Below are 27,772 nucleotides of genomic sequence, written 5' to 3'. Positions count from 1 at the left end.
CCACCATTGTGTCCCCTGTGCCATATTCCCCATGGATTTTAACTCAGAGGGTCTCCAGTCATCCACCCTGGATGCCAACATCAGCTTGCAGGGACGCGTAGCTTTCCTTAACCCCCGCCACCCCTTTTATCTACTCAATCCCTCCTGTAAAGAGTGGGCTGTTGTCATGAAAGCCAAAGCCTTCCTGGTGACACCAGTGTCGCAGTCTTTGGTTAATTACCTGGATCCTCCTCTCTTTCCTCAGCCCATACCCCGAGACTGGGAGGATCAAAGAGAACACCACCTGTGCCCCCAGACCCTTTGGCCCCACTCCCAAATCCCTGTAGTGCCTCATGACCCAGCTGGGAGCACTCCGAGCCATGTCATTGGTGCCCACATGAATAAGGAGCATGGGATAGTGGTCTGTGGGCCGGAGAAGCTTAGGGATTTTCTCCGGAATGTCTCGGATGCGGGCCCCTGGGAAGCAGCAGACTTCCTGGGTTAAGGGGTCGGGGCGGCAGATTACTCCCTCAGTCCCCCTCAGGATGGAGTCTCCCACAACAAACACTTTACATTTTATCTTGATGCACCCACCATGAATAAAATTAAGTACATTTGTAATTCTTTACAGAATTAGGGCCAACACCAGCTTCAGTGCCAAGTCTTCAATGCTCCTGAAGCAGGAGCTAGTCTACTTTGGTAGCATCTAAACTCCAGCATGCTTTCTGCATAGAGAATAACTGTCTTGGAATAGAGTTGTTTGGCTTGCTTTAGAACAGAATTTGTAAGCTATGCCTGAAGAATTTAAGTCACTTGCTCCAGCACTAAAAATGTTCTTACTAATTATATAAAATTAAAAGACTGATAATTTGTACTTCTGCTGGGTGCATCTACATGTGCACCCATCAGGAGAAAATGTTTGCTTCCAACAGGAGTTCAGGGTAGGGATACTCCTGCCCTGCTCTGTTATTATATAGCAGCCAGGGGAAGCTCTAGGCTTCCATGGGTGCCAGCTCTGGACTGGCAGGGGGCACTGGTATCAAGCCTGGGCTCCAGGGGGTGGGGGGAGATGTCCCGCCTCCAGGGCAGCTGCCTCTCACCCCACACCCCTGCCCCAGGCATCTGCCTGTTGCCAAATCCCTGTTCTGATCATGGAGCCTGGTTGGGACAATGTCTGCAGCCACTTCAGGAGGCAGCTGCTGGCCCCGGCTCCAAGATCAAATCAGGGACTAGGGGATTGCTCCCTGCCCCTGGAAGCTGCCCACTACTAAGGCAGGCTCTGATTATGGAGCCTGAGCTGGGACCATGTCCCCCTACTCTGACAGCAGGCACCTCCTGGTCCCTGACTCTGTGATTGCAGGGAGCAGTCTCCATGCATAGTTACAGATAAACTAAGTAGATAAGCCAGGCTCAGGCTTGTCTCTGCATGGGTCATCTTCCACCCCTACTGCCAGGGCCCTCCTGCAAGGAAGTAAGCACTGTCATCTATACATTTGTTTTTGAAATTGGCTGCTACTCAATTCACAAAACTTATGGAGGGGTGTCCTGGTCCCACGATGGGTGTCTCATTTCCAAAAAGGTTGAGAACCACTGATATAGCTCTTCAGTACTAATAGTTTCAATGATAAGGTAAGATATAAAACACAAAGCATGAAAATGGGAAACAAAACACAAAAGTAAAAGGCATCTTATTCTCTGAAGAACTCACATTCTTAACAGCAGTCTCAGGTAAGAAAAGATGTACAAGAAGAGTAACAGATTGGTGTCTATATGTCTTTGCTCTTAAACAAACTGACTCTGCTGAGGGGGGCTTTCCACAAATGTAGCTTAGCCTTTGTAGGAGAAACTCAAAAAGGGTTGTTTAAAGAAGAGATTTAAATGAAGAGAGAGAACCTGCCACACTAGGATGGGGAAGTAGGCCCCTGCACTTGGCATCAGAATGTAAGCTATGTAAGCCAATGCAGAAGATGAGAATACAGAGACAAGAGGGAAGCAAAAAGGGTTCTAATAAAAGTTAGGACCTAAGATGTGGGTCAGGGCAGAGGTGCTCAGAGCCTTTCTTTCCTTTTTCATGTCCTTGTGACAAGTTATTTAGCAAAATTTACAGCTTCTTTGGAATCTGACAGATCTGCACCATGAGCACTACTGCTATGACCGCAGACATGCACCTCTGGGCTGTCAACTGCATGCCTTCGCACCTGCACCACTCCAGCCCCCTGCTCAGAGCCATAAATGTGAAAGCTAAAAGTATGGAAAAAAGTAACTAAATGAATTACTCAAAAAGGGAGGTAATGCTTCTCAGTGGGTATTGATGGATAAATGACTTACCTTGTATTTTTGCTTCACCAAGGAGATAATCGATATAATGGGTCCAGTGATAAGTATGTGGAAAACTTTCCTGCCTCAAGATTTCTTAGCCTTTGAGATAAGTTGAAGCTGGTTGTTATGCATGACTGTTTCATCAAGCAAGACTCATTCTGTGCTAGCTTAAAGACTCCACAACATTAAACTTAACCCCTTTTAAACAGGAAGCAAGAGTGCTCAGTCCTTAATTATATATAAAACACAAGTTTCCTTAACATAAGCACACACACACTTGGGACTTTGTTATTCTATATAAAAAATGGATACAGCCTGGGCCCAGAACTCATCACTTCATCATTCAAATACCACAACCCACAAGGAAAGGAAACAGGAAAATAATGTACATTGAAAACAAAGCTATACAATTATATACATCAAATTACCCTTGTAAATCTGTACTGCATTTGTAAGCTCTGGAATTCCCAGTGTCTCAACTTCTGCTTCTAGAACATCAAAGTTGGAAAAATTATCTGGCAATAAAATCTTCTCTGAGCGAAGGAAATTAACTTAAAAAATAAAAATAAAAACCAGAAGGTTAATTTTGCTATTTATCTGTCCAGTATTTATTCTAAAAAAAACAGGTTTCCATCATTTTTCTTCAACAGTAATATATTCATTTGCTATTTTCTATGCTATTAAGTAAATCAAGGTATTCCGAGTTTTTTACAATAAAGACCTGAAAACAAATTAAGTGATAGGTGGTTTTGGAAAACTGGGGTGCAATAAACACCTATCTGTATGCATTTACCCATCCCACTAATCCCACCTCTGTAATTTACAATGAAAGGATGTTTGATTTTAAATACTCTGTGGCACATCTACACAAGATGCTTAATGCACAGTAGACTAATTCTACTGTGCATTAGCACATCATGGCAAAGGCTGTGCTAATGCACTAAAGCTCAGTAGAATTAGTCTACTGTGTATTAAGTGTCACTAAGACAACAGGCTACTGCACAGTAGCACTGGCTACTGTGCATTTAGTTAGTACCTCATATTAGAGGTACTAAACTTAATGCACCATAGCATTGGCACATTAGTGCATTTGTACACACTTCCAGTATGTTTAATAGTATATTCCAAATCATAGGAATCAAAGGAAAGTATGGCTGGAAGGGACTTTACAAGGTCATTTTATCCAGCATATCTGGATTAGCAATAGGTCTGGAGTGCTGGGGAAGGGTGCAAAACTAGCATAAAGCTCATCTTCTACTTAGTTGTTCCCAAGATTCCAATTTATAAGGCCAGTTCCTAGGCTCCCTTTGTTCCAACTATACACTTTACATCCTCAATAAGGAGGGCTTGGTTTAGGACCTATTACACTAATTCTACACTATTAAATTCTACCAAACTGGTGTTATTCTTGTGATTAGTGTTGTATTGCAATAGCTATAATTGCTTTAATTGCTTTATAGTGCTATTTTTATAATGAATCTTATGATTTATTTTTAATAATATTTTAATCAGTCATTATTATTCCGTATCAAATATTAAATAACCATGAAATTAACCATCTACTTTAAATTCCCATCTACTTTAAATTCTTTTAAATTGCTTAGCATAAATATATCTGACCTGCTGGTCTCATGATTTTAGAACTTAAATTTAGTATTAAAAAAATGTTAAAGTAAAAGTCTGTGGTATGTCTTGTATGTTTGAAAAGAGGTAATAAAAGAATAAATGATGTATGTATCTGACAATGTAAAGGAAGACAGTCCTCTCACAGCAGGTGAAAATAACCTTCTGTGGTTTAACAGTAAAAGGTTGCAGCGATGTTAAGTCAGCAGTAAAGGATTATCCAATACTAAACCATGCCTTCACCCTGACGGCTGAAGACTACAAGCAACAACCCCCCTGAAGACTGCAGACGGCAAAGCCAGAAGATCACATCCTACCAATCCCAGCCTGCCAATGGGACAAGGAGGCTGACCTTCGTGTCTGACTCAGCAGAACTCATAGGCTTGTATGGACAGCTATTGCTATAAAGAATGAACACACAGAAAAGGCTTTGTGGCTGTCTACCTATAAGGAATTTTGGGCACGTCCAACAAGACCTAACTCCATTTCTTGTGGTCAGTCTGGCTGGCCACCAGACTGACCTGAGCATCTTTAGAACTTGGTAACACCTTAACTTTTGCAGGACTGCCTATCTGTATGTGTGCTTGTTTCTTTTGTATGAATGAATGAATGAATATGTATAGGAATGAGTGAAGCAGATAACCTTACTGTGCTTTATTCTTTTTATGTTGTATGTTTTACGTTCCAATGAATTCAGCATTATGCATTATCCCGATAAGATTTCTGCTTGTTTTTAATTCACACTGTACACCCCTGTGTGTACAACACTAGCTCCCCAGCCAAATTCTGCTGGAATCACTGCAAAGCTGCCACAGAAAATCCAGTACCTGATCCTATAATCTTAGTTTATTAGATTTATGTGCCACCTTTCCAAAACCCTAATACCAGAACATGAAGTCAAAGGCACATGGCTCCAGAGGTTGTGGACAGATGCATTGATGAAGGTAATTAGGAAATGATGCACAAAAGAATCCCATCCCAGAGTGGACTTTGGCAAGGTGAAGCATAAGACCAAGTAGTCTTGAGGCACCTACATTTCAGAATTCTGGTCTTCCCCTCCCAGAGGAAGGCCAAAATTATCTGGTTACAGAATCTTCCCTTTTTCTTGCTCTGCTTCTGGCCCTATGACTCTTGTATTCTTAGCCTAAAAGTAGCTCGTTTTCAACTGTAGGAATGGAGGAGGTCCCTTATGCAGACCCTTCTATTATCTGGCAATTAGGGTCCTCCTCTGGGAAATGATATGAGTTCAGATATGACGCAGATATGAATTTAAATCTCATTGGTATATGGAGAGCCTAGAATCCTTGTCTCCTGCTTCCTGGGTCACCGCTTTAACCACTAGAATATTTCTAGAATATTGGATGTATGGTGGGTAACAATATCAACATCACTCCTTTTGAACTGAATGTAATGCTGCCAAGGAGAGTTAGGCATGTTCTGAGCACACCTTGCAGATTAGTTCTCTCTGGGACTTAGGTGGCTCCCAAGCACCAAACTAGGTTGCAGTGGAGCTTTAGGCACAAGTTAGGTGTCAAGATGCTCAATCTGGATCACTTCTGAGCATGCCCTCATACCCAAATGCAAGTCTCTAGGAAATTTTGCAGTCCAAAATGAAGCATCACTTGAACTTAGGTACCTACTGAGTTTTGTGCCTCGTGGTATAGGGCCAACAGACACCTAAATCTCACCTAAGTCCAATACAGACCCAGACAAGAACAAACCAGGCAGCAGCCAAATTCCCTACAATGTCTGACAGTACATCATGTTATATTAGCCCAAGTGAAACTGGTATAATAATAATAATAATAAAAAATCAATAGGGCTATGTGAAGCTTCAGGTGGTGATTTGATTCAGAGGAGATCTGGCCCAATTCGGTGGCCGAATCTCCGAATCTGAATTGAATCGGGGAACCAATTTAAAGGTCCAAATCGATTCAAGGCTCTCCAAATCTTCAGAAAAGATCTTCAGGCAGTCCCCTGTGGCTGCATCAGGCAGCTTCAGCTGACTCTGAGCTGGTAAGTACTAGGAATGGGGGGGGGGACGGGGGAGGATACCATGGGGGGACCCCTGCCCCCCCCCAGCTCCCAGCACAGCTGTCCCATCCACCCCAGCTTGGTACTTTAAAAAAGCCCCTACTCACCGGGTGCTACTGGGCAGGGGGGCAATCCACACTGCCCACATGGGCTCTGCCACGAGCCCCCTCACTCCCCCCTCACTCCCCTAGCCCCCCCATGGGTGCCCTGCCCAGGCCAGCTCCAGCCCTTTAGGGAAAAAAAAAACCCAAGAAAAGCCCCAGGACTCAGCACTCCTGCAGCAGCCTTGGGGCTTTGGGGGCTCATGCAGAGCCCCCCACATGGCATAGGGCAGTGGGGGGCAGCAGGGATCACCCCTGGCCAGCAGGAGTGGTGAGTCCAGGGGTTCTGTCAGGTTTTGTTTTGTTTTTTCTTAAAGGGCCAGAGGTGGCCCTGCTGAGTCAGGGCTTTTTTTTTTAACAAGAGCCAGGAGCTGGGGTGGGTGGTGCAGCCATTGCTGGGGCTGCGAGAGGGGTGGTGGATGGACCTGGCTGATTCATAGATTTGGAGATTCAGCCGAATCGAATCAGGACAGTGATTTGAATCACCGAATCGAATCACTGTCCCCCAAATTGGCCGAATCTGAATCTGAAGTGAATACTAGCCGCTTCGCACAGGCCTATATTTCAAACAGTCAAATTTTAGTGAAGAATGCCTTAGAAGTAGGTCAGGACTGAAACAAATTGAGTTTGTTGAAAGACAGGGGTAGCTTATAATTATCACTTCTTTTGTTAGTGCCCACAATGTGACAAGGCTTCTCCAAAAACTAAATAATGATCAGTTTACCTATAAAGCGGAACTCACTGCATTCACACTCTATCAGAACTGCATTCTCAAGGAGCCATAGTAAATTATCATCATTGACTAATGTTGGATATTTTTCTACCAGATCTAGTGGCAGAAAACAGTAATGCACTTCCTCTTCCGTGTCTAATAATGGAGTATCCATTAACCCTAATGGAGCTTTATCACGTAATCCTGGAAGGGGAAAAATAAGAGGATATCAACCCACATACAAAAATAGAGCTAGCAGTTAACTTTTCAGAAACATGACTCTAAAACTGTCCCAACTTACATAAAAATCCAGTCAACCAAAACATATAACTTTTAATCAGACATTTCAAAAACAACTTTACTATTAATAGGAAAGATGGATCATTGACCATTTTGTCCATTGAACCTTAATTTCACATTGCAGAAAGTTTCACCAGTTGCAGCTTTGAGCTAACCCCTTCTTCCCATTACTAAGCAGGAAAACTAGCCAGCTCACAGAAGCCATTTCTTTAGTTAAAACAATTGACAACTGTGTGAGGTGAACAGCAGATGAAAGGTTCAAAATGTAAGTGGAGGTTGTAAAAGATCTGGACTCTCGCCTGAAAGAATATATTATGATTCAGTTTCTATGTACATAATTACACACAATTTCTTATAAGTATTTTGTTCTGTTGTTCTTGTATATTTGTATTACTTTCACTGTCAAAATGGCCCATACTTTGACCCATGCTTTTCACTTGGGCCAAAGATTTCCATTTATTTTTCAAATATAAAGACCAATTTTATTTACTCGGAATGATCATTATCTTACATATAAAGAATAATAGAACACATAAGAAAAGAATGGGTCTTCATGAAAGAGACAAAAGAGTTTATGTCCTCTCTCTAAACACAGTATACATCATTAAATGGATGATAACTGATGAACTGATCATCTTCAAAAGGTAGTTGCTAATGGGGATTTACCAATTTGTCAAGAAGTATACACTGGGCGGTCTTGCAGGGGTAGGTTTTTTATTCACATTTTCAATATTCTACTAGTAATACAGAAAAAACTGCAATGGTAACAAAGTTCTCAATCATGACACAATGATTAAGCTACATCATTGTTACAGATTGATCTGAATCACTTGGTAACCTGGGCATACACACGATATGTACTTCAGTACAGCCAAATGCAAAGATATTCAGGAACGAAGAATGTAGGTTATAATCATAACTGGGCACTGATTCCTGGAAAACAGTGATTCTGAAAAGGACTTAAGGTCATTTTTGGCAACCAACTAAACATAAACTCTCAGTGCAAAGTAGTGATAAGAAATTCTGCTGGGTTTTTTGGATGTATTAAAAAAGGAGCATTGAATACATCAGAGTTGATATTATCCCTGTAGATGGCATAGGTCAGATTCTACTGGAATACTGAATTTTTCAAAATTCAGAAAGGATGTTGAAATTAGGAGACTCTTCAACCAAGACTAAGATGAGGTATTTTAAACTGCAGCACACTCTTATGTAGTTTAAGAGAAGAAGCATTTAATATGAGGGTACAAGCACCTGCACAGGGAGATTTCGGGTCTTAAATCTAGAAGGCAAAGGCATAACGAGATGCAGCAGTTGGAAACTTAAGTCAACAAAGTTTAAACTAGAAATAAGATTACAAATATTAACAGTTAGAACAGATTACTAAAGGTAGCTAAGGCAAATTCTTTAAGTCAAGTTTTTAAATCAAATTGAACATTTTATTGAAAAGATATACAGGTTTCCCTCGCTTTATCCAGGTTCTGGATGTGTGAATTTGCTTTTATGCGATGACCCTTTTTATACCAAAAATTCGTTATACACAAGGTAAATTCACTCTTCTGCGATCGGTGTGGTGGAAGCCCACAGTTAGCTGCTTTGTGCGGTGCATTGTGGGAGTGATGCGCACCAAAATATAGTCTCCTGTGTGGATATGTGCTCCTCACTCATTGTCTGTGACACATGTTTCTGTAGCTGCCATCCCCATTATGGTAACATTCAACATCACCCTGTGCTTGTGTGTATTGTCTACTGTTGGTGAGTACCAAAATTATCTTGTAAAAGTGGTAGAAATGGGTCTGGGGGTCAGTACAGTCGCGGTCTTGGAACGTATCCCTATTTGTTACATTGTAAAGTGGGTTCCCCTTATGGAAATTCGAGTTATGCGCCATTTTCTGGAAATGCATGTACAGCATAAAGCAAGGGAAACCTGTAATCTAATTCAAATTGTTAAATTAGAAACTTGAATCTGTGGGTGAAGGTCTCTGGTCTGTGTTGTTATAGAGAATAGACTAGATGATTCATTAGGTCCTTAAAAATTTATTTGATAAAATGTCTATGCAACAAAATGTGCAGACCTGTAAATGCTGGATTTTTAATTGGAAACTCTGATGGTTTGCTGATACATTTTTGTGTTCTCCAGTAATTAATAGATGCTCTTTCAGCTATTGGTATATCTGCAGGTCGGACACGCAAGTTATGTTTCCCTTCTTTCAAATTGTCTAAAGTCTGTTGAGATATATATAAAAGCAATTACTTTAGTATTATTTTATTCAAATAAGACATTCAAACATAGATGTAGCCTCATGAGGTACAATCTAATGCAAGATGAATAGCCATTGCCATCTTTAAAAATGCCATAGAATATTGTACAATAAATACCTGATTCTTTTTATGGAACTTGAAGTATTTAGCAATAGCTTTTATTCCCTTTAGAAGCACAGATAGCTGCTAATTAGTCATATGAATGTGTAATCTTATTGGACAGATACTATAGTCAGGATGGTCCAGGAAATATATGAAAAACAAGGATATCTTGAAAAGCGATATCTTTTATTGGACCAGTTGTGTGATTGGGAGAGATTTTAGACACGTTGTTGAGCACAAAGTACTCTTCAGTTCTGAGAAAGAAACAGATGCAGCTAGGCTAAGTGATGATACAACAATAACCTGTGTAAAACTCATATGTGGAATTGTACATTAGCTATTATTGCAGATATTAAGTCTCCTTGGGATTATGTTAACAACAATTTGTAAATTTACTGGACACCAAAAATTGGGCGCTAAGCACAGACATTTTATTGCTCATTATAATCTACTTGCTAATCTCTCTACATTCCACAGTTGTTAACAACCCTTTTCCCTCTTGAAAGGTCTTGCTCTTTCACCTATCAGGTTGTCCTTCCTACTGCATTTTTCTTGTCTTTCAACTAATCCTGATAATCCTTTGCTCTTTTCACAAGACCGCTCCATTTCTTTAATCAGACTATTTTCATTTACATATTGAGTTTTACACAGGCTAGTGTTCTGTTCCTTACTTGGTTCAAAGCTGTGTTTGCTTCTTTCTCAGACTGTTCTTCTTCATATGTTCCAAAAAACATATTTTGTATGCTTTAGGTCTAATGCCTAAGAGTGTATGGTGTATATTACAGCATTGAATAGCCATCTCTCATATTTTTATCACAAGCCTTATGATTCTTTTACATCTAACTTCAGCCTGGTGCAGTTTGCTTTTACTCAAAATAGCTACCATAAGAACTGCCATTTACTGGGTCAAACCATAGGTCCATCTTGCCCAGTACCTTGTGTCACACAGTGGCAGTACTGTCCCTGGGACTGAGTCAGGGCAGAGATCAGGCCCAGGAGGTTTAAGGGAAGTCGGGGAGCTGGAGGCAAATTGAAAGTGAATGCAAGTGGGCCATATGGCCATTCCAGGTAGATAGGGAACAATGAAGAGGACTGAATTATAGTTCATGATCTCTGCATGGGAGGAGAGCAGAAAGGGATTTTTATTTCACATGTGTCTTTAAAGTTAAATTTTGAACCCAACACAAATTAGGAGTAAACAGCTCCTTCCCTCAAGATGAAAAATCTGAAGGCACCTAAAAATATATTCTGTCCCTTTGAAACTCATCATTTTTAAATCTTTGTCTTTTTTAAAACTTTTTCAACACAAAGGCTGAGAGATTCATGGGGGTCTATATGATGATGTCTTTATGGCAGCTGGTTGGAATTCAGTAATTGAGAACACGGAAGAAATGATTGGGTTGAGACTAAATGAACTGTGGATGCTAATATTTGAGGCCAAGAATGCAAGGCTTTCCTACTCATTTTAGTCCTTGTTTAGAAAGGGGAACAGACAAAAAGGAGCCCAACTCTTTAGCCTACTGGTTATGGCACTCTGCTGGAAGGTGAAACTCTCGGTTCTGGTCCTGTTCCCTGGATTATTTATATTTGTTACATTACATAGTCCTTCAATAAAAAAAGAAATAATACTGGGACCAGAGACAGAAACCCAGGATCACCTCATCACCCAGCTGAGTGCTCCAACTGCTGTCTCCTTCTTGTTCTCCATCTGGGCCAATGACATTTGCATATCCCATCAGTAGGGACCTACTGAAATTGTGATTCAGGCAGGCTCCATGAAAAATGTCAGGCTCTGCAATTTTGGTGGGCTTCCTGAAAGACAGGGTGGAAAAAAAGAGCTGCAGGAAGATAAAAGGGCAGGAAGCCCTAAAGTCCTGAAGCACGGGAAAGGGGGAAGGAGGGAGGGAACAGACGGACTATGTAAGACAGTATCTTGCAGAGATCTTACACACAGATGGAGGAAGACTGTTCTGCACCACCTGCAATGTCACTTTGGATGTGTTGAGGAAAACCAGCATAGAGCAACTTAGGCTGCGTCCAGATGAGCAAGCATGTGCCTGTTGCGGTGTCTCAAAGCAGTTTGAGATGCTGCAAGAGACACACCACAAATGAAAAAAAATGTTCCCTGCACTGCATATTTGCAGCACAGGCTATACATTTGGTACTGGGAAATCCTGGTATCAAAAGAAAACATCCTGTAGGGCGCACTCCTGGAGTGTGCCCAAAGGCAACCAGAGGTTGGGTCCTCCAAGGAGATGCTCTACCACCTGCTCAGGGCATCTCTATGCCTCCTGAGTGCCTCTGCTGCTCCAGTATGCTGCCTCAGTGTGCTATAGGAAACAGAAACAGGGCAAGGCTCCCAGCAGCAGCTGGGATCCAGGCTCTGTCTTTGGTAAGCAGGAACATGGGGGTGAAAGGACTGTGGGGGTAGGGGAACTGTGGGGTTTGTGGGGGATGGAGGGGAGTTTTGTGGATGTCAGGTTTGTGAGGGAGTATGAGGGGTTTGAGAGGGAGCTGCCACATGCCCACCACTCCCCACATTCCTGCAGTGCACAGCCCCTGGCATTGGCAGCAGCAGCCAGTTGGGCCATCAGAGTGCTTGTGGCCTGCTTCAGGCATAGCCCCATGGTGACACCTGAGACTTGGCGGCTGTACATGGTGAACAGAGCTGGCCCACTGGTGCACACCTCTGGATGAAACCAGAATGGCTTCTGCCGCCACCTATAGGAGCCATGCACCATCAGGTCAAGCATGTGGAAACACAGCCAAGACCAATAGTGCGAGGCTCCTGTGTGCAGTGCTGGGAGCCCTGGGTGCCAACAGGAGCCATTTCAGTCCTGTGTGGAGGTACACACCAGTGGGCCAGGCCAACTCCATTTGCCATGTGAAGCTCCCAAGGATCAGACAGAGCCATGTTGCCACAGGGCTGCGCCTGCAGTGGGCCATGAGTGCCCCGACAGCCCAGCTGGCTGCTACTGCCAGCACCAGGGGCTGTGCGCTGCAGGAGGGGTGAGGGGGTAGCCATGTGGCAGCCCTCTTTCACCCCCCACCAACAAACCCCCTACAAACCTCACACACCCAAAAACCACACATCCCCCCCACACACAGACACTCATGCACTGTACACCCCCCGCAAACCCCACATCTCACACCCTGCATATCCACCTACCAGACAGGGTGGGGGAGCTGTGGCTGCAGGGGCAGCTGTCCCCACATCCTGATTAGTGAAGGCGGCAGAGGTAGCTCTGATTTTTTATAATAACAAAACCAAAAGCAAACACCAAATCTCATAGATATGTATAATTTATTTTATCATGATGGTGGGGCACTGGTAGGCTTCCAAATTACTTTACAATTGTAAATATATCAATAAAACATTGCCTGACTGATCTCTGTCTCTATACTAGCAAACTACCCGTCAAAAATCATGGGGGAGGTGGCAGACAGGGACAGAGGCCTGTGTACAGCCCCCTCCCCCTGCCTCAGGCCAGGGCTGCTTCCCCATGCCCCCCCCCCGGCCGCTTTGGGCCAGGGCTGCGACCATTTCCCCCTTCTCTTTGGGGTGGGGCAGGGGGCTGGGGCCAGGGCCTGCGACTGCGGTCACAGCCGCTGTGCAGGCTGCGGCAGGGCACAGCCACCAGTCTCCCCCTCTCCCCTTCCCACTCTCCTCCCTCCCATCTTCCCTGCTGCCTCCCGCTCCCTGCCAGCTGTTGTTGGGATGCGGGGCGGCACTCCACCCCATGGCTCCAAGAAGCACAGCGGAGGGAGGGCAAGGCCAGTGGTGCTGGCCTCACCCCCCGGCTCCAGCCCCAGTCCCTGTTCTTAGGGCAGCGCTCCACTGTGTGGGGTGGGCTGAGGCTAGCACTACGCAGCCAGCACGCCACGCCCCTGCCACTTCCAAGGAGCAACTGGCCTCACCACCCCCCTGCTCCATCCCCTCCATCATGGCAGCACTCCAGTTCCTGTCATCCCCCTCTGCCTCCAAGGCTCCGCTGGTCTCACCCCCGCCACTCCAGCCCCTCAGTCCCCACTGTCATGGCGGCGCTCCGCCATGTGTCTCTGTCTATCCAGAGCACTCTGATTGGCTGCCAAGGCAACCAATCAGAGTGCAAATAAAGCATTACAGACTAAGACTTTTATAATATTAGAATATATAGCAATGTTTCACAGATTTCATAGACATTAGGGCGGGAAGGGACCTCAGAAGATCGAGTCTAGCCCCCTGCCCAAAGGGCAGGAAGTCAGCTGGGGTCGTAGGATCCCAGCAAGATAAGCATCCAATTTGCTCTTGAAGGTGTTCAATGTAGGTGCGTGAACCACCTCCGATGGCAGGCTGTTCCAGACCTTGGGGGCTCGGACAGTAAAGAAATTCTTCCTTATGTCCAGCCTGAAACGGTCTTGCAGGAGTTTATAACCATTCGACCTTGTTATCCCTTGGGGTGCTCTGGCAAACGATTGTTCCGCCAGATCCTGGTGGTCATCCCTGATAAACTTATAGGTGGCCATCAGATCACCCCTGAGCCTACGCTTTTCCAGCCTAAAGAGCCCCATAGCTCTCAGCCTGTCATCGTAAGATCTGTTTTCCTGACCTCTGTTCATGTGCATGGCTCTTCTCTGGATTCTCTCAAGCTTCTCCAAATCCTTTTTGAATTGTAGAGCCTAAAACTGGACGCAGTACTCCAGCTGCGGCCTCACCAAGGCCAAGTAGAAGGGGAGAATGACGTCCTGGGATTTGCTTGAGAAGCATCTATGGATGCAAGCCAGTGTTTTGGTCGCTTTACTAGCCGCAGCATCGCATTGCAGGCTCATGTTCATCTTGTGGTCAATGATTCACTTTAATCATGGAAGTACACAGATTATTGGGTATTTTAATGAGTGAATTTGGGATTTTTTTAATCAGAGAATTTGCTATTTTTAAACAGGAAACACCAGGATTCCTGCTAGTGAGGGAAGTGGCAGGACCCAGGCAGAGGAGCCTGCCCAGGCCTGGCACCGGAGACCCAGCTGGAAGGCAGATGAGGTGGCTGACCTCTGGGCCATTTGGAGCCAGGAAGACATACTTCAACAGTTCAAAGTAGGCCACCAATTTTCCAGGCTATAGCTGCCCATAAGGAAGGGCAGGGGCACACACAGCAGCATTGCTACACAAAGGCCAACTGTGCAGTCATGGCCAACAGGCAGCTGGCCCAGAGGTGCAGGCAGCTCTGCTGCGGTGGCCATACAAGAGCCGAGGGAGCCATGAGGTTTCTTCCCAGATCTGGCAGGTATGCATACATGGGGCTGCAGGTCCAACAGGGCGGATGCTGTTGCAGGTGAGAGCAAGTCACAGCCAGGCAGCAGCCCCCACTGCCAGACTGCTGCAGTGGGTAGAGGGTGCAGGGGCCTCTCTAGGTTAGGGCTGCTACAGAAGTCCAGCTGGCACAGGGACCTGGTGTCTCCATATGTTAATTGGCCAGACCTCAGAAGTCCCTGAGAGCGAGTAGCTCTGAACTGCTCACCAGGGTAGCTTTTTATACTGCTGGGGCCAGCACAAGTACTGGACCCAGCCTCCAGCTTCCCCTGGTTTCAGATCCAGGAGCTGGGCAGGGTCAGTTTGCCTCAAGTGGCACAATTTGCCCGACACCAAAGTGTATGTTCAGGCACATGTGCTGAGGCACAAATCTCCAGCACAAATTTGCATGGTGCTATTTAAGCTGGTGCAAGCACCATGTGCCTGCATATGTGGATGCAGCCTTACAGTATGAGGCACATATAAAGTGCAAGACTGTTGCAGAGGCTGAAGGCCACAGCAAGAAACCATGTTCTCCGTTTAAAAGGACAACAGAATGCAGCTTGCCAAGGTGAGAGGAGGCATTTGCACTTGTGGAGGCTTTCATGGTGGAAAACATCCCACTGGAGAACTTGATCACTCAAAGATAAGGAACTACCTGAACCAAAATGTGCCAAATGCTATTTTCTGTTTGCCAGCAAGCTTTGCCAACACTATCTCCCTGAAGTGACTGCTTTGCATGTACAGTCCACAAAGGCTCCTTGGCAGAGTAGGACTCCTTCTCCATTGTGGCTGAAGCCATCAACCCTCAAGATAACTATGTGCTGCACATTTTATTTGTACCATGGAGCTGGACAGACTGGGACCTGCCTGTATTTCAAAATGAGCAGGTCTACCTCACATCTGTCAATTTTTTTACTGTCTCAAGCCATTGTGAAGGTAACTGTCAGCTATGGTGTTGACTTTAACAAGATATCAACATTCCTGTCGAGCAATGCCATGTGCATGTGCAAACTTTCTCTGATGTCCTCTGAGGAATGCTGTCCAATGCTGTTCACGTCATCTGCAATGTGCACATTCTGTCCTAGGCAACATCTGGTGCATGCAGTTTCCTGATGGAGGTAACTTGGTGTCTTCCTTCAAGAAAGCCTTCAAACACTGTCCAGATCATAAGGTCCGGGACAGGGACTCTGTCGCTAGTCAAAGTGGGCACTCACATGGCACTGTGCCGCTGCCATCAGAACCTGTGCTCACAAAGTGGAATTCGTGGTTTAATGCGGTCCATTATCATACAAAGCATACGCAGCAGTACCAGCAATTTGTGAGTGAATAGCTGGAAATCATATCCAGCACACAGTGCTTAAGCTTTTAGGGTGAGCCAACATTCAAAATCAAATGGCTGACAGTGCCACCCAGTTCATGGAGCTCCTAACGTGCTTTGCAGCTGGCAGGTTGTGATACACCATGCACACAAGCTGATGGACTTAGTAAGCTGAGTCAAAGACAGGGCATTGAAAGAACTGTCAAAGTGAGTCCCTATGAAAACCAGTCCATAAGGGACCTGTTCCAAAGAACAGCTGTGAAGCTGCACCAGAACTACAGGTATGATCCATCACTGCAACCACAGTTCAGACAACCAGCTGCCTCCTTTCTTGTGCTGTTCACATTTTGGACCCCAACCAGATGCCTGTTCTGAGTTGTGACCCTCAGCTACTGAAAGCAACCCAGAATAAGGGAAACAGTATGACAATGAATGTGCTGCTTATGTAAACTTTGGCAGAGTGCTGGTTGCCCATGCCTGTGTTCTGGGATTGTCTTTGACTGGTTTCCACATCTTTATGCTCTGGCAAGACACTGCCTTACCATTCCAACAAACTCAGTGTACGGACAAGTGTTCACCCCACAGATGGAGAATGTCTGCAGCAACCAGAGCTAGGTGTAGCACGTTCACATTTAATAGTTAGTATGAACTGCCTGTCTCAAGGTCAGCATTGTTTCAGTAAACTCCTTTTTCTAATGTCCTTAAATAGAGTGTACATAGTTTGTATTAATTTATAAAGTGTATCTACTTGGTTTTAATAAAATGTATGTAGTTGATATTTGTTAATATATAGTATTTTATATATATATATAGAGAGAGAGAGAGAGAGAGCGAGCGAGAGAGAGAGTGTAATATATAGTATATAGTTGGTATTAGTTACTAAGCATGGTGTGTATAGCTTTATTTTAATGCAATATTTCGTTTTGGAGTGTAATTAAGTGTTCAGATTTCTTAATAACATGTCAATTAATGACTTCCACAGCTTAATCCCCTGATTAAGCCCTGGAAGCCACTAAGGGAAACATTAAGTAATTTAAGTGGCAGTTTGGGACCATCTGGAAATTTCTAGGGAGTGGTGGGGCTGCCAGGGCCCCTTGCGCTTAGTTGCCCCTGCGATCTGCCTGCAAAATCGGCCAGCTGCCTCCTTAAGTTCAACAGATCACCCATCAGATACACAGCCTGGTTCCTTCTTCTATGAGTCAATAAATTACCATACTTGTTCACAAGTTGCAAGAATAGTCTCTAGTATTAATTCCCCTGTCTCCCTTTGTTTGGCTGATCACTAAAAGTCTCCTATGTGCAAAGATCCGGGACATTTCCTCAGTTTCAAGGTGGCTGTTGAGAATAAAATTCACCAGCAGATGTCAAATTAACAGCCTTCTCCTGTGTATCAACAGTAGTAAAAATGATGAGACTTAACTAGCTGCTATTCCCAGTGAAACTGACTAGCAGCTGGATAAGTTTTTAAAAATTGCTAAGCTAACCAGCCAAACGTAATACTTGCCGCCAGGTGTATATCCTATCCTAAAAATAGCAGTCTCCAATATTTAGCCAACCTAAAATTACCTTCTACAGAATTCAGCCTGAAGCACCATCAGAATTTAACATGGAGATTGCTACAAGACACACACAGTAAGGCTTGCAGGAACAGAACAAATCACGCAATTATAGGCAGATCTACTGAAAGGCTATGAACAATGAAACCAGAGAGATTCTGGGAAACATGGAAGCCAAGAGGGTCATGAATGAGGTAGAGTGGCTAGACAGGCATCCCCATTTGCACCTAGACAAACAAGCCAGTCCCTGTCTTATGTACTCAAGCAACCTGCTAATGAATAGCAAACCAACCTAACATTACCTTACCTGTACCCACAATGATCTTAAACAAAATGGAAAATGTTACAGCACATGCAGTATCTAAGTGTACAGGTACCTTTTCTGTGATTTAGTGTAAGTACTAAAGGGCATATATAGCTCTGCACAGAAATTCTCCAGGCTTCAGAAGCACCTATTTAATTGGGTTAATGCTGATTTTATACAAAATACACATAAACCCACTAAAGCCAATTATAATGCACAAGTACTTTTCTCAAGCTGGCCCCTACTTAATGAATATATTTATAGAATACTTCTATGTAAAAAAACCTCATAAAATGTAATTTAAGATTATTTTAATTTCTCCAAACTGGAGGGTTCATACTTAACAAAAATGGAGCTTCCCCCAACCCCCCTTCCCCTCCCCGCATCCAGCCAGCAGAATGTGGTGGAGGAGGGGAGGGCATGGCGGGGAGGGCGGTGGCTGCACATAGAGCATCGGTAGTGCAGGGTGGTGGTGGCTGCCATGTGTGAGCTCCCCCACCCATCCCTGCCTCTAGCCAGCCGATTGGAAACTCCAGTTAATAGAGTATTCCAGTTGGTGATAACAGAGATTTTACTGTAATTAATGTTAGGCAGCCATTTCAAGCACCCATACAGTCACACCTACACCTTGGAACTTTAAGAAAATGAATATGACCAAATCTTAGAGAAAAAGTCATACATAACATCAAATGTTACCTGTAACAAAGGTGTCAACTTCAAAAGTAATGCTTGCTCATACAACAACTTCAATTCAGTGCAGCTGGAAAAAGAGAGTTTTGAGGTATGCAGATAATAATATACATGTCTGAATATAGATCCATCTCTGTCAATGAATAATCTTGTATTTTCAGACTCAAACAGTGTAGAAGCTTCTTTGCACAGTAGAGATTCTGGAAACTGAGTGATTTTACTTTTAGGAACTGAAAAATGCCAGCCACCAACATTAAAATGAATTGAGTCCTCCTCTATGGATTCATTATCTATCTCTGGTTCCTTCCAAATGAAAAAGAAAATAGTATCAATAGGCAACAATGAATTTGTAAACAGTAAATGGCTATTATCTGTCAAGCAGTCATTGGGCACCTGGGTCTACAATGAGTAAAGTGCCCTAGCTTCTGTACATTGCAACCAAGTGATGCGTCTAGCATTAGTATTCAGCTGTATGGCTTTATTGAACATTTAGCAGGTATCTAATGCAATACCAGTGCTTCATGTTAGTATGGTATGGATCAGTCACAAAAATGCAGCAGTAGAAAGCATCTAACAGTAAAATACAGTACACTTGGGTCACTCTTTATGTGAGGGTTGCATTCTGAAAAAACCTTGCATATAAAGCCGCATGGCATGCCTCTTTGCATAAGATCAATTTTTCCTCGCACAAAGCAAATTTCTCTATAAGGTCGTTGTATATAAACAAATTCGCACAAAAGGAATTTGCATAGAGACCCAAGTGTACCACATACCCTGCTGTGTAATTCTGAATACCACATTGACACAACTTAGTTATCATAGTATTTTGTTGCATCTAAAAATGACTTTTATTATGATGAATTGCGGGGGGAAATTAAAAATCTAGCATAGCTTTAAAAAAATCACTATTACACATGAGTTATAATTGGACGGTTATTGTAGAATCATTACAGGGGAAGTTAAGGTGGTTTGGGTGCTGTACACATGAATTCATGTTAGAGTGTGAATGCCTCTCCAATTGTGAAGTTTCTGGGCTTCTAATGCATTTTTATTTAATCCCATATTGTTATAATAGGCTAAAAATATCTTAACATGGAATTTTAATGTAGACATTTCAAGTGCAAATTTGCAAATCTAAAATTTGTATCCATGTAATGACAGATGTCTTCAAGCAAGAGAATCTAACCTTAGTGTAAAATTTTGCACTTATAATTTTGACCTGGCAAAAGCTGAGCAGACCTCACATCCTTACAGCTTTTGTTTTTAGCATGAAAGTCCCTGGTGCTTTTACTTATTGAAGAGTAATGAGGGGAAGTGGGAAAGAGATGATCATCTAAGACAAAACTACATCTCTTAGTCCTAAAAGCTCTGCTGTCTCTTGAAATGAGTGCACCTTGGCTTGCAATAAAACTGCCCCCTTGCCCTCGGCATTGCAGCAGGTCCCAAGCAAGCCCTCAGCTCCGGGGCTTCGCTTCCCAGCACCCTGCCCATGGCCCAGGCCTTGGGGTGGGTTGCGGTTTCCAGCGATCACGACATCAAAGGGCGTCTTCCATGTAGGGAGAAGGCCGAGTAGGTCGGCGCCTCGTACGCGCCAGGAAGCCGCCTTTGAAGCAGGCGGGCTTCAGATCCGCCCTGCCCGCTCCGCAAGACCCGCCTGATCGGGCCGCAGCGCAGCCGCCTGCAAGCCCGACGCGCCGGGCCGGGCCAGGGCCGGGGCCGCGCTGCGAGGCACCAACCCGGCCCGGCCCAGCCGCCTCCGCCAGCTGTCCCGCCCCAGCAACGGCTCCTGGTCCTGGAGGCTGGACCGTCCGCGCCCCGCCCCGAGCACGGGCCCGCCGCCAACCCCGGCAAGGACGGGCGCCGATCCCGCCCTGTCCCGGCCCCAGCCGGGCCAAGGGCGGCCCCTACCATGGCGGCCCCTGGCAGCGCCGCCAACTGCCGCCCGCGCGGGGGAGGGGCAGCCCCGAGCTCTGGCGCATTGCCCGGCAACGGGGGTGGGCGGAGCTCCCCGGCAGTGCAGCAGCGCCGGGCCAGGGCCAGGGGCGGGCGTGGGCTGCTCGGAGCGGCGGCGGCTCCCGGAAGGGGCGTGGCCGGCCCCAGCCCGGGGGAGCACTCGGGTTGGCACGGGCAGCCGGCCCGGCCCGGCCTGGGGCGGAGGCCGGGGCAGGTCCTAGAGGGGCCGGGTCCGCCACGGCAGCTGCGCGCGGAGGGAGGTGCTGGGAAGAGCTGGCCCCGCGGCCGCCCCTTCCCTTCCTCCAGCCTCGCGGGGGCGCCGGCCCAGTTCTCCCCGCCCCAGCCCGGCGCAGGACTAGCCCCGCTGGACAGTGAGAGGAGGGGCTGGATCCTGATCTGGGCCTTTATAGCAAGCTGGAAGCCTACCAGTGCCTCAGTTGTCATAATAAAATAAATTCTCAATACCTATACATTTTGGTGTTTGATTGGCGGGGGGGAGGTAATCATGACAAATCAGACCCCCTGCCCCGATTGCTCACCAGGACAGGATCCGACTGGGGCGTTTCCCCTGCAGTGCTTTGTGGTGCTGAGAAGCCCTGCTATGCTGCCTCCGTGGCCCTGCCGGTGCCCTCATTCCTGACCCCCTCCCACTGCCCCCAGCCCGAGCTGAGCTGAGCAGGGTGCAGGCCCCAGGGAAATCACCCCGTGCGGGGCTTGCCCTGCTCCAGGCCAGGCCCAAGACCTGAAGCAGCTGTCGCATGGCAGAAGCATTGGCGGCTGGGGGGAGCAAGCAGCTGGTCACAAAGTCACTCCGCAGGGCCCCCTCAAAGCATAGGGCCTGGGGCAGTTGCCCCACTTTGCTCCACCCCGGACAGACTTGCCCCCAGTACTGAGGAAGGGAGTGGGTGTGTGGAAAAGCTGGGGCTGTGCACAGGTGATGTGTGAGGCACAGGGGATGCAGCAGGCAGTGGAGGGATACATGCTGTCTAGATTTCTGCACCCACAATGGGGCTTAGGGTGACAGTTGAGTGGGTGGCAGCATTATGGAGAAGGATCAAGGAGTCCTGGTGGCTCATCAACTTGATGCAAAAATGCTGCGGTTCGTTTCTCGGGAGGCGAAGAACTCTCAGACACACTATTAGCCACACAAAAGGTATATTTGCAAATAGGGTCAGAGTGAAGACAAAAGACCACACTCTGCCCTCAGGGAAAACTCCCAGCTGGCTTTTATCCTCTCTCTCCTGAGCACATGTGCAGAAGCAGGAACTCTTACAACTCATTTCCGGTTCATACAAACATATATGAAATGACGTCACGTCATCCATCGCCTGTGTATTATAATTAACTACTTAAGTATGCGGGGCGGATAGGCTTATATGCATTAGCTAATTATGCATGCTTAGAAAAGCTCTCCAGGTTACCAAAAGTTCAAACCCCACTCTTTCCCAAGGACACAGTCAATTAAATCATAGCCTTTGTAGTTTACAAGAGTAGAGGCAGAGGAGTTTGAAGGTATGTGTGATTTAGTGTTACAAAGAGATAGTAAATTAGCAAGATGTCCTTGGTGGTGTTTCTGCTTATCAGGTACGAGATACAAACTGTGCAGCTTTAACAACACTCTATTCATTATGCATTTCTAATAATATTTCTATTTTAATAATATTTCTAACAATATCCCCCCTCAAGATGCTTTCTACTCCTTACTTCATTTAGGCAAATCAAGATAATTACGAGGAATTTTTCTGAGGACCATGACTTTTGCTGCAGTCTGTGCTTTAAGGGGGACTGCTGCAACTTGCATCCCTTCTACTGTGGTGGTTATCAATCTAGTGAAACAAGGAATAAGGCAAAGGATAAAAATCAAACCAGTCAGAGCACACAAAAGCACAAACCCTACTTTTCTCCACCAGGGTCCTCCAAATAATTTAAACCACCAGTCTTTACCCCATGTGTTTTCCCACGTTTGTATTGGTACATGGGCTATTTTTCTGATCTCTTTGGCAATCTCTAAGACTGCTTTCCCGTTGTCATCTATTTGGAGGCAACAATTAGAAAGGTTGAGCTTTCCGCAGACTCCGCCATCCTCTGCGAGTAAATAGTCTAAGGCCATCCGATTTTGGTATATGGCTGCTGTCATCTGAGAGCTCTGTCAGGCCAGCAACTCGAGAGCAGTGGCAGTCTGGTTAGTAATTACTTCCAAGACTGCCTGCAACCGGATGATTCTATTCAGCATATATATTGGTGTCCGGTATCCCCAACTCCCATCATTAGCCCATGTAGCTGGTCCATAATACTCAATGATCCTTTGAGGAGGCCACTCATCCTCCTTCCACTTTTGGGAGCCACCCTGTGTCAAACTTACATCAATACTTCTCTTGGTAGTATCGTATAGGCCTGTCGTCCGCAAATCCAATAGTATCCTCTTAAGGCCCTATTTTCTCTATTAGTGGCATTTAGAGGGGCATCTCGGGAAACCCCAAGCCTCCTTCTGGACCCAAAGGACCAGCGGCTGTGAGGCCTCCTTTCATGGAACATTCCCATAGCCCATCCTGATTCTTGTCTGTACAATCTGTCCGATCATTACTTTGATTTGTGGCACTCCAATACTTATTAAACCACACAACTGTGCCATTAGGATGCTGCCACACTAGCCGATTATACCCTGGGCTGTTAGGATAATAAAGCTGTTCTAATTTTGTAGGGTTCATCCATCTTACTTTTAAAGTCCATATGCAACGGCTGTGTCCCAAGCTTTTTCCTGTACCATTATTATTGATGCAATACTCTCCCAATGCCACTTGGGAAAGTTCCCAGCTATGGTTCTCATCCCATTTTCGACTAGTACTCTTAACATCTGCCTTGCTACTCACTAGCCACTTTGGGGCCAAAGGAAAAGCCCTCCAAGGCCACTGGCCTCCGGCCTCTCGGAGCCCCCCACAGGCCCAGCAGTTGGTAAGATTAAAAGTACCTGCAATTCTTTCCATCAGGTCAACATACAAATTTGTCCCTGGGGAAGCAATTGGGGAAAGCGGGGGCATAGGCCAGCGGCTAAGGCTACTTAATCCTGCTTCTTTCACTATGCAGATAACAACAAGGCACATTAAGATTCCCACCATATTTTCCCTTTCATGAGATCAAACACAGCCTAAATGTTTCCCTTTTTACTTTCTTGTCTAATTTTCTGAACTTTGATTAAGCCGTCTCAGGCACACTTGGAGATCACCAGTAGGTTCACAGCTCCACTTGCTGGCTTCTTGTTCCGAAGACGACTCAGCTTCCGGAGTGAGCTCGTCTTGGGAGTTGATGTCCTCTGACGCTCGTGGATGTCGTTTCACACGGGTATGGTGTATCCAACGGTCATGGCCAGCAATCTTTACAGCGGTGTGGGTTGTTAGAAGTACCTGGAAAGGGCCACTCCACCTCTCAGTCAAAGGTTCCTTTTTCCACCGCTGCACCAAGACCCAGTCTCCCGGGGAGAAGTCATGTACCGGTACGTCTAAAGGCAGACGCTGAAAGGAGGCTGCATACCTGTGAAGAGAAGACAAGACAGACTGCAAAGCAATAACATACATATGAAGCTCACTATTACCTAATTCAAAAGTTACATTTTCTCGCATCCCAGGAGGTAAGACTCGAGGGGGCTTGCCAAACATAATTTCATATGGGGTCAATTTGAGGCCCCGTCGGGGAGTGTTTCGAATGCAAGTAAGAGCTAGCGGCAATGCTTGAGGCCACTTAAGGCGCGTTTCAATACAGATTTTGGTGAGCAGAGTCTTTAAAGTCCTATTCATGCGTTCCACTTGTCCTGAACTCTGTGGTCTCCATGGTGTGTGTAGTTTCCAAGTAACCTTGAGAGTTTGCGTGACTTCTTGAACCACTTTTCCCACGAAGTGTTGTCCTTGATCCGACTCAATGGACTCAGGCAGGGAATACCGGGGAATGATCTCCTGCAACAAATACTTCACTACTGTAGCTGCAGTGGCAGTCCTGGTGGGCCAGGCCTCGACCCAACCAGAGAGCTGGTCTACCATGACAAGTAAAAACCCGTGATGTCCGGACCGTGGGAGCTCGGCAAAATCAATCTGCCATGCCTGTCCAGGGTACGCTGCCCAGGGTCTACCTCCCATTGGCACAGGGGGTTTCCTTCGAGGGTTTACTTTCTGGCATGTGATGCACTTGGTAGCAATGCGCTGAGCTTCTACATATAGCCCTGGGGCTACTGCTTGGCGGATCACTAGATCACCCATGGCCAAGCCTCCCATATGGGTTCTTGCATGGAGCTGTTGCAGCACCTCCCGAAGCAATGGCCTGGGTATCATGACCTTTCCTCCCGGTACTATCCACCACCCCTGGGAGTTCTTTTCTGCACAAGCTTTCTGTGCAAATTTATCTTCTTCAGGGGAATACTGCGGGACTAAATCCTGAACGTATGGCCATATGGCATGGGACATGGCCTGCTTGGATACCTCCTCCGCTTCTCCCCCAATAAATGCGGCTTCCTTTGCTGCCACATCAGCTTTTGCATTTCCAAGCTTATGCTTTTCCTCAGCAGCCTTCCCATGGGCCCGCACATGAATGACTGCTACCTCTTTAGGCTGGTGGAGTGCCTCTAGTAGCTTGATAATCTGGGGGCCATTAGCAATTTTATTCCCAGAGGCCGTAATGAAACCCCTTTCTTTCCACAATAGTCCGTGCGCATGGACTGTAGAAAAAGCATAGCGAGAGTCAGTGTATATATTAACCCGCTGGCCTGTCCCCAGCTGTAATGCTCGGGTGAGCGCAGTGAGTTCCGCGGCTTGTGCCGACCATGAGCTCGGCAATGACTCCCTCCATACTACCTTATCCAAGGTTACCACTGCACATTCTGTTCGTCTTTTTCCATCGATGACAGAGCTGGAGCCGTCTACGAAGTATTCAGCATCTGGGTCTTCAATTGGGTCCTCAGCAAGGTCAGGCCGCACCTGTGTGGTTTGATTCAGGACCTCAAGGCAGTCATGCGTCAGTTTCCCTGACTCCGGCAGCAAGGTTGCAGGGTTTAAGGTTGTAGTATGTTTGAAAGTAAGTCCTGGATTAGAGAGCAAAAATATCTCATACCGTGATTGTCTGGAGGGGTTAAGAAACTTTCCTCCCTCAATCCCTAGAATCTGGGGAACTCCATGAGGGGTGAATATTTCCATATCCGCACCCATGACTATCTTCTGGGCTTCTTCAACAACCACTGCTGTGGCTGCCACAGCCCGAAGACAGGCTGGCCAGCCGAGTGCAACTGGATCTAGAACCTTTGAGTAATATCCCACGGGTCTCCACGTCGGGCCCGATGGCTGTGTCAGCACCCCTGATGCAACCCCTCGATTCTCATGAACATACAGTCGATATGGCTTTTTACTATTTGGGATGGCCAGGGCAGGGGGCTGAATTAATGCTGCCTTAAGCAGATCAAAGGCATGCTGCATTTCTTTATTCCATTTCCATTTAGTGAGACTCCTTAGTCAGTGAGTCATACAGTGGTCTAGCCTTCCCACCATAATCTGGTATCCATAGTCGACAGAACCCAGTTAGCCCTTGGAATGCCCGCAACTCCTTGGGTGACTTAGGTGGGGTTAGACCTTGGATTGCCTGTATGCGATCTGCACTCAGGGCTCTGACTCCTTTTGAGAGCTTATATCCCAAAAATGTGACTTCAGGCTGACATATTTGGGCTTTCTCTCTAGAGACTTTATATCCTTTTTCCCCCAGAGTGTTTAGCAGTGACCTGGTGGCTTCCTCGCAAAGCTGCAAGTTTGGGCTTGCAACTAGCAGGTCATCCACATACTGGAGGAGAGTCACTGCAGGGTGTGATCCCTTCCACTCCAAGTCCTTCTGAAGGGCAAGTCCAAAAATATGGGGGACTGCTACGAATCCTTGTGGGAGAACTGTCCACATGAGTTGGGCTTTATGGAAAGTATCTGGATCCTCCCATTCAAAAGCAAACAATTTTTGACTTTCTCAGTGAAGGGGAATGGAGAAGAAAGCATCTTTCAAATCTAGCACTGAAAATATTTCAGCTTCCCCCGGTACTTGTGTCAAAATCGTGTGAGGGTTCGGGACTACAGCATGGTCTGAAAGGACTTTCTTGTTTACTGCTCGTAGGTCTTGGACCAGTCTGTATGAGACCCCATCTGCCTTCGGCACTCCAAGAATGGGGGTGTTATAGGGTGAGGACCCTTCCACTAGCCATCCGCACCTCTTGTATTTCTCTATTAACGGCTTGAGTCCAGCTCTGGCCGCTCGGCTGAGTGGATACCGCTTTACCCAAACGGGCCCATCCCCATCCTTGAGTATGGTCCTTACCGGGGAGACCGACTTAGCTTGCGCAGGGGTTCCATCAGCCCATACCAAAGGGTCCACTCCAGTCATGTGACCTTCTGAACTTACTGCAGGATGCCGGTCCTCCAGGAGAGCCATCTGATAATTCGAGCCCTGCTTGACAGGTAGCTGGACCACCATCTGATCCTCTCTGAAAAAGATCTCAGCTTGCAATTTTGTGAGTAAGTCCCGCCCAAGGAGTGCAACCGGGCAACTTGGAGAATACACAAAGGAGTGCTCGAGCAAATGGTCCCCCACTTTGGTGAGGAGTGGTTTACAAACAGGGAGTCGGGTTTGCGTTCCCTCAATTCCTTCCACAAGTACATGCTGTTCACTAGTTCCTGCACAGGTGGGGTTTTCTGGAATCATTGAAAATGTAGCCCCAGTATCCACCAAGGCTTCAAAGTTTTTGCCACCAACCCTAATGGTTACCATGGGATCTTCTCGGGCTCCAACCCGAAGGGTAGTGGTTTTAGATCCCCGTCCCCTTCATTCTGTGTCCTCACCCATTTCTTCTGCCCGCATGAGGTGACCTCTCGGTTCCCCCTCTCTCTTCTCCTTCAACTTTGGGCATTCCCTCTTCCAGTGTCCTTTCTCTTTGCAATAAGCACAAACGTCTGGTCCCACTCTTTCTCCTTTCCCCTTCTGTATCCCAGCCTTTCCAGGGTTACCTCTAGTTATAGCAGCTGCTAGTGCTGCCATCTGTCGCTGAGCCTTTTTATCCTCCTTGCGCTCCTGCACTTGCTCACGATTCCCATATACCTTATATGCAATTTCCACCAGCTCTGAAATCGGTTTCCCAGCACCTCCCTCAGTTTTCTGTAACTTCTTACGGATATCAGCAGCAGATTGACCAATAAACATAAGATTTACCATGCATTGATTATCTGGGGCTTCTGGAT

The 27,772-nt window shown here is 46.1% G+C and overlaps 1 protein-coding gene across 1 annotated transcript in view; it reads right to left on the bottom strand.

Annotated features, from left to right (window-relative positions):
- The window catches only part of KCTD19 (potassium channel tetramerization domain containing 19), a 92,048-nt gene that overhangs the window by 45,347 nt on the left and 18,929 nt on the right, over positions 1–27,772 (bottom strand). The window contains exons 2-6 of the mRNA XM_090063950.1: positions 20,227–20,718; positions 18,579–18,971; positions 9,144–9,294; positions 6,781–6,972; positions 2,727–2,849 (exon numbers count right to left, since the gene is read on the bottom strand). Coding sequence (XP_089920076.1) covers positions 2,727–2,849; positions 6,781–6,972; positions 9,144–9,294; positions 18,579–18,971; positions 20,227–20,718 — 1,351 coding nt within the window. The remainder of the gene's footprint in view (positions 1–2,726; positions 2,850–6,780; positions 6,973–9,143; positions 9,295–18,578; positions 18,972–20,226; positions 20,719–27,772) is intronic.

The sequence above is a fragment of the Crocodylus siamensis genome, chromosome 9, assembly GCF_052110815.1.
Source record: "Crocodylus siamensis isolate JL-2025a chromosome 9, ASM5211081v1, whole genome shotgun sequence".
Lineage (NCBI taxonomy): Eukaryota > Metazoa > Chordata > Crocodylia > Crocodylidae > Crocodylus > Crocodylus siamensis.
The sequence above is the reverse complement of the archived record's forward strand: the minus strand, read 5'-3'. Positions and strand labels throughout refer to the sequence as shown.